General features: G+C 67.1%; 2 protein-coding genes across 2 annotated transcripts in view; one reads left to right on the top strand and one right to left on the bottom strand.

Annotated features, from left to right (window-relative positions):
- MNEG_4288 (hypothetical protein) overlaps positions 1-2,508 on the bottom strand; it is a gene marked incomplete at both ends in the record, with an annotated part of 3,495 nt that extends 987 nt beyond the window's left edge. Inside the window, 4 exons of the mRNA XM_014047234.1 lie at positions 35-679; positions 912-999; positions 1,325-2,034; positions 2,227-2,508. Of these exons, the coding sequence (XP_013902688.1) occupies positions 35-679; positions 912-999; positions 1,325-2,034; positions 2,227-2,508 (1,725 nt within the window). The remainder of the gene's footprint in view (positions 1-34; positions 680-911; positions 1,000-1,324; positions 2,035-2,226) is intronic.
- A 164-nt stretch (positions 2,509-2,672) lies between these two features.
- Positions 2,673-6,648, top strand: part of MNEG_4287 (putative phospholipase B-like 1) — a gene marked incomplete at both ends in the record, with an annotated part of 6,972 nt that continues 2,996 nt past the window's right edge. Inside the window, 8 exons of the mRNA XM_014047233.1 lie at positions 2,673-2,687; positions 2,837-3,691; positions 4,638-4,661; positions 4,836-4,943; positions 5,175-5,270; positions 5,533-5,641; positions 5,915-6,134; positions 6,473-6,514. Of these exons, the coding sequence (XP_013902687.1) occupies positions 2,673-2,687; positions 2,837-3,691; positions 4,638-4,661; positions 4,836-4,943; positions 5,175-5,270; positions 5,533-5,641; positions 5,915-6,134; positions 6,473-6,514 (1,469 nt within the window). The remainder of the gene's footprint in view (positions 2,688-2,836; positions 3,692-4,637; positions 4,662-4,835; positions 4,944-5,174; positions 5,271-5,532; positions 5,642-5,914; positions 6,135-6,472; positions 6,515-6,648) is intronic.

The following is a 6,648-nucleotide window of genomic DNA, read 5'->3' as shown; positions in this document are numbered from 1 at the left end:
CCGCGCCCCCGCCCCGCGCCAGCGCGCCCAGCACGCGGCCCGCCTCGACCACGCGGCCGCCGCCGCGCGGCCCGCGGCCGCCGCCCACGGTCAGGCGCGCCACGCGGGCGGCGCCGTGCGCCCAGGCCTCCAATGAGTCATAGCGCCGCTGGACCTCGCCCTCGTCGCAAAACGCGATCTCGTCATCGCCCGCCGCTTCGGGCATCAGGTCCTTGTCGCCGATTAGGTAACCCATGTAGATCTTCACATAAGTCACGGCTGGCATGCGGCGCATGCATGACGGGCTGGCGAACGCCGACGCCTCCAGCCCAAAGTCCACCACCAGGGAACGCAGCTTGGGGTGGCCGTACGCCGCGCGCAGTCCCGTCGAATCCACCAGCGTCAGGCGCTCGAGGCGCGGCGCCAGGGCAAAGAGCGAGCGCCGCTCCCCCAAGAGGCGGCCGTGCACCTCGAGCTCGCGGAGCCGCAGCAGCCTGCCATCGCCGATGGCGGCTGCGCCCAGCCCCGGCTCTGGGCCGTCGTCACCCGACTCACTGCCGCCGCTGCCGTCCGAGCTGGCGCTGCTCTCACTGTCGCTGCCGCTGCTGCTGCCGCTGTTGCTGCCGCTGGCGCAGCGCTCGTCTGCCTCGTCCTCTTCGCCGCTTGAGGTGCCCTCCTTCCGTGACAGATGCACGACGCCCTGTTGTTGGTTCAAAGGGGACAAGACATGTGCGGCCGCCGCAGCATTTCAGCCTCCCTCTCAAGCGCACCCAGTTTGGGTGTGTGAGTGCAGCCTGACAAGTGTGTGTGATTTCAAGTCCGGCCAACCCGCCATCAGCCCTGATCAATCGTCTTCAGTTCACCCCTGGTGCGCCGACACTGGACCGCTGATCAGGGCCCAACATGGGGAAACCGCCCTTGCCTTCACCCACGTTCAATCTCAGCTTCTTGAGCCTGGGAACCTGGCACAGCACCCCCTTGTGCCTGCTGTACAGTTTGAGGTCGTCGCCGTTGCCGGAGCTGCGGGAGAATGGGGGCGCCGTCAAGCAGAAGGCTTGTGAGAGTGGGTGGGCGCACGGTGCGCAGATGCATGCTACACGTTTAAGGTGTGATTGTGTTGTAGGAATCAATCAGGTGCATACATACTCGTCATGCGATGCATGCATGCAGGCTGCTTGTGCTGGCTGCATGTATCGCACGGATGCGATGCTGAGCAAGCATGTATCCTGTCACTATGTCAGTGTTCCAGCATGGTCGAGTGCTCGCCACAAAGCATACGACCGCTTGGAGCCTTGTCCTCCCTCTGCCCTGCTGCCAGGCCCCTGCCGCCCTGCCGCCCGCCCACCTGCCGAGAGTGAAGCTGGTCAGCCGCGCCAGCTGCCCCCGGCAGCCCTCAACCGCCTCTAGCGCCACTTTGGGGTGCCGGCCGGACCTCAGCGCCAGCTGGCGCAGCCGCGCGCTAAGCAGCACGGCGCCCATCGCCCCACCCCGGTCGTCCATATCAAGGGACGTCAGAGCGACCAGCCACGGCAGCGTGGCCGCAAAGACCGGCGCCGCGTCGCTGGAGCACGCCGCGCGCCGGAGAGAGGCGAAGCCGCGCAGCTCGCGCGATGCGGCGCGGCCGGCGGCGTCCAACGCGCGGTACAGAAGCTGCTGTGACTCTCCAGGTGCGCCGTCGTCGTCGCTGACGCGGACGCCGCTTGCGCGGCCCTCCTCCTCGCCGCCCATTGGTCTGCCGCCGCCGCCGCTGCAGGGGCCGCTGATGTGGATTTCCTCCAGTGTGCGCGCCAGCGGCCGCAGCGCGCGCAGCGTGGCGCCCACATCGCCGCAGAGGCCGTGCGTGCTGGTTTCGCCCTCGCAGTTGGCGAGGAAGCGCGGCCCGGTGGCGACGGCGGCGAGGCGGGGCGCGAGGCGCGCGAGCTGAGTCAGCAGCGCGGGCAGCGCGGCGCGGGGATCGCCCAGCGAGGGGTCGATGATGTTTCCGAGGTAGCGGAGGTGGTAGTAGTCCAGCTCGACCTCCAAGCGGCGCAGCTGGGGCCAGGAGGCGTCCGGCAGCTGCCGGGCGGGCGGGCGGCGGGGGTGGTGGCGAGGAGGGTGCGGGTGAGCAGGCGGGCGAGTTGGTGGTTAGGTTGAGGAGAGGGTGCACGCGAGGGTGCAGGAGCTGGCAAGGCGGGCGGCAGGGCACATATGGAGCGGGGAATCAGGCAGGATGAGCTGCAATCACTGATCTAGGGGCCTTCGCTTCACCTGAGCCAGGCAGGACGCGAGCTGCAAGAGTGTTGCTTGGGGCGAGTCCAGGTGCAGCACCAGAGTGGAGCAGCAGGGGAACCCCTGGGCGAACCGGGGGGCCAATGACGCCACGAGCGGCGCCGAAGTTTGTCGCCGGTCGGCGGCACTGCGTGCGGCGCGGCACGTCTGCGCGAAGCGCGCCAGCCACCCGCCCGGCCCCAGGCGCGCGGCAATCGCCTCCAGCAGCGCCGGCGTCAGGTCGAGCAGCTGCGTGGTTGGCCGCTGCTTGCGTGAACGCATTTTGTGGAGCCCTCAAGGTAGAGCCTTAAGTAATTCTTCTGGTAGTATTGAGAACACACCGAATCCTCAGATCACGCGGGTCGGATCGGGTCGCTGACACTACCGGTACAGAGCACTCAAAAATGCGTTAGCGCGTTTCGTGCGCACCGGTACTATTCCCTAGTATGGCGCAAACAAAGGTGTGTGGTGGCCACGCGCTTGGGGGGATGCGTGCGCGCTGCCCAGGTGCCCGTCAGGCGGCCTAGTGAGTTCGCACCGTCCCTGTGTGCGCCCGCAACGCAGCCAGCGCTGCCTGTGACCCCTTTGGTGTCTATGACCCCTCCCTCAGGAATCCAATTCGCCGCCCCTCCACGCCGCGGCGGCGCGGGGCGACCTGGGCCGCCTGCTGGCGCTCCTGGGCGCAGGCGCTGACGTGGACGCGGGCGACCCCCTCGGCCGCTCGGCGCTTCATTACGCTGCCGCCTTTGGCCACGTGGACGCCATCAACCTGCTCCTCAACCGCGGCGCGGCCGTCGACGCGGCCGACGACGTCGGGCGCCACGCGCTGCACTCCGCCGTGCACTCCGGCGAGCTCGCCGCCGCGCGCGCTCTGCTTGACCGCGGCGCTCGCGCCGACGCCGCCGCCGGCGCCGGCCGCATGATGCCGCTCAACATCGCGGCGTATCGCGGCGACCTCCCCATGATCCGGCTGCTGCTGGACCGCGGGGCGCTCAAGGACGTGTCGCCGGAGGCGCGCATCGTGAGCCTGCTGCACGCGGCCGCGCAGGGCCACCCCGGCGCGCTCGACCTGCTGCTCGAGCGCGGCGGCAGCCAGATGGTCGCCCACGACGGCGGCAGCGCCGTCGCGTTTGCCGTCAAGCAGGGGCAGGCCGGGACGGCGATGACGTTCGCGCGGCGCGGCGCGGAGATGCCGCCGGCGACGCAGCTGTTTGAGGTCCAGGACGCGTTCTGCCGGCTGCTGCAGATGCTGGCCGCAGACGTCAGGGAGGCGAGCAGCACGCGCTTCAACCTGCAGTCGCTGGTGGTGGGCGCGGCGGGCCAGATGCGGCGCCTGCAGGTCGCGGAGGGCGCGCACGAGCAGCTGCTGCTGCGGCGGGAGGAGGAGCACGCGCGGCGGCTGCAGCAGCTGGAGGAGGCGCACGCGCGGAGGCTGCTGACCATGGAGGAGGCACACGCGCGCCGGGTGGGCGGCGGGGCAGGAGGAGCGCGCGAGGCGCCCGCTGGGGCGTTGGTTGGATGAGCTGGAGGGACGAGGGGTAGGGCTGAACAATCTGAGAGTATCAGAGCATGCAATTCCTGAGTGTGTGCTGTCAGTATCGCCGACTCTACACCCCCAGCAGGGAGCATGATGCCTGTGTTCCCTGAATCATGTGTCGGCCGGCTGGATGAGTGTTGACCACCCCTCTTTCTTGCCGTCTATATGCATGTGCTTGCAACAGCTGTGACATTCAAGGCCACACGAGCGAGTATATTTTTGCTCAAATTGTTTGGTTGCGCTTTTTGGTGTCATATGCCCACCTGGCTGGCTGCGATAGGTGCGCCACGGTTTGCGGGCCTTGCTGCATGACAACTCCCACCCCTTCCGTTCCCCATTGGGCGCACACCCCATATCCGCACAACTGCTGACACGCCTGCAGTAACGGTCGTATCCCATCAGCGGCATGTCAAACACCTGCCTCATCAGCCTCTCGATCGCATCTGCAGCGAAGATCAGCGGAGTTACCTGATCGTGTCGAACCCCACCCCGCGCTAGTCCGACCGCGCCTCTAGAGCCTGTAGACTCCCATATGTCCGCCTCAGCACTGCTTGCGTTGCTTCTGGCCACGGCACCATTCCATGGCGCCACCGCGCTCCCGCAACGCTCCTGGGGGCAGCGCGGCGCAGCCACAATAAGCGAGCGTCCCCAGCCTGCGTTCCTCGGGCTTTCCGATCTCCGCCTGCGCGCGACAGCTCGCGCCGGCGCAGACGCCGTGCGCCATGTCGTTGTGTGGGCAAAAGCAAGCGACGGCGGTTTGGCAGCGAAGGATGCCCCAGTGGTTGTGGCGAACTTTACTGATTCAGCGGGCCAGCCCAGCGGATTCGGGCAGCTGCGTGTGTGGAGCAACCCAAACCTGCCCTCCACAACTCAGCTCCTTGCCGCCGGCTATGCGGAGGTGAGCTGAAAACGAAACCACCGCCTCAGCATCTCGGACGCCTGGCGTGTGCTTGCATCCCATTTCTGGAGCACCCCGCATTACTGCTATGCCACGACACCATGCGCCCCCACCTGAAAACCGACCCCGAAAGTAATCAAACATCCCGCAACTGCCCCCCCCCAAAAACCCCAGGGGTTCCTCACGGCGCACCGCATGGCAGACCAGCTGGAGAATCTGAAGGTCTGGGTGGCCGGCCGCACCAACCACAGCACCGACATTGTGGCCTGGCTGCTCAAGCAGGTGCGGGCGCCTGGGGGCTTCGCGGGACGCCAGCTCACGCAACGGCTTTACGGCCTGCCTCTTTGCTGCCCTCGGAATCTCCGGACAGATGCATCTCAGGTGTGTCTACTGAAGAGAGACCAACAACACTCCACCGCAACACACCCAGCTGGTGTTGTTGTCTGCTGGCTATCTGACCCTCCCATGGCCGGCACTGCCTTGCCACACACGCACACCCGGGCACACTCACAGGACACATGGGCCTGCCGGCAGTCAGAACTGCTGAGCAGCGGCGGCGCCTCGGGGCGCGGCCGGTTCTGGAGGGGCGTGGCAGACCTGTGCGCGCAGGTTTGCTGGGAGTGGGAGGCAGCAGTCCCTCAGAGAGTGGCCCTGCGCAATCTCTGGGGGCCGCCTCATGGACGTCATCGTTGAATGATGTAGATGCGCGGCGATTGCGGCGCCAATGCGCTGACGGCGGCGCCAGCAGGCCGCTGAACTGACGCGAGACCACAGCAGGGCGTGGTCCTTAACAAACACACACAAGAATAAACTTGCATGGTGCGGGCGGACTGGCGCATTCAGGGATGACGCCCACCCGCCGTACCCCCAGGTGACTGGGCTGCAGGCCGGCTACAACGTGGCTGCTGCACAGGCGGGCGGCGGCGCGGCGGGGCTGCCCCCGATGACCCGCTCAGATGTGCTGCTGCTCAACGCCATCGGTGAGACGCCCACTCCATGTCCGTCGATTTGAGCGCGGCCGCAGCGCAGGGCGCCGCTGGGAGCACCATGCTCTTGCCCACTGCACACAGGGTCGCGTGCGCAGCCCCCTTTTCCCCCTCACCGCTTCACTCGCCCCTTTCAACCTGCCCAGCAGCTGCGCCGATGGTACTCGAACAGCAATCAAACCTATCATGACCCCGCGCTCACCTGTCCAGGCCTGACCCGCTGCGCTCCCCCCTTTGATTTACACCCCCCCCCCCCGGGCCCAAAAGGTGACCTTTTGGATATTATCCCGGCCATCAGCCTCACGAAAACCGGCCGCCCCGGCCCGCACCCCACCGATGCCGTCGCCGACCCCGCCGCCGCGGCCCGCATGGCGCCGGCGGCGCTGCGTGCCGCGCTCGCGGACCGCGGGCACTGCAGCGTGCTGATCCGTTTGGCGGGTGATCTGAGCGACATATACATGGGCCACACCGCCTGGTTCAGCTTCAGGTGGGGCTGCGAGCTGGCGCTTGTCAAGGTACAAAACGCCGCAGGGCGCTCTGCAGGAGGGCGCGTCCGCGGGGCCGTGCTGGGCTGCCCTGGTGATGGCGCGGGCGGGGGGCGCCGTCAAACCTGCACGTGTTGACTGAGCTGCGAACATCCCTCTGCCGCCGGCCTGGAACCACCGGCCCCCTATCATAGCCCGTTTATGACGCCAGCTGCCTCCATCCGACTGCTTTCCACGCTGGCCTGCTTGCAAAGTCCATGCCTCAAGCCAACGCACATCAATGCGCATTTTGCGCCCTCGGACTCCTCCTTATTCCCCTGCCTCCGCCCCAACACCACAGCTTCATGATCCGCATCTTCAAGTTCTATGACCTGGATGACAGGTGGGGGGAGATTGTGCCAAGCGCCCCACCCCCATCGATCACATGCCAGCCTCCCGCACCCTTCACCACCGTGCCCAACTTTGTGGAAGGAGTCGGAAAGTCCGACGGCCCATGACCCTGTATTGCATCGCCCC

Source organism: Monoraphidium neglectum (assembly GCF_000611645.1).
Source record: "Monoraphidium neglectum strain SAG 48.87 unplaced genomic scaffold scaffold00588, whole genome shotgun sequence".
In the NCBI taxonomy this organism is placed as follows: domain Eukaryota; kingdom Viridiplantae; phylum Chlorophyta; class Chlorophyceae; order Sphaeropleales; family Selenastraceae; genus Monoraphidium; species Monoraphidium neglectum.
Note: the sequence above shows the minus strand (reverse complement) of the source record. Positions and strands in the feature narration are given on the sequence as shown.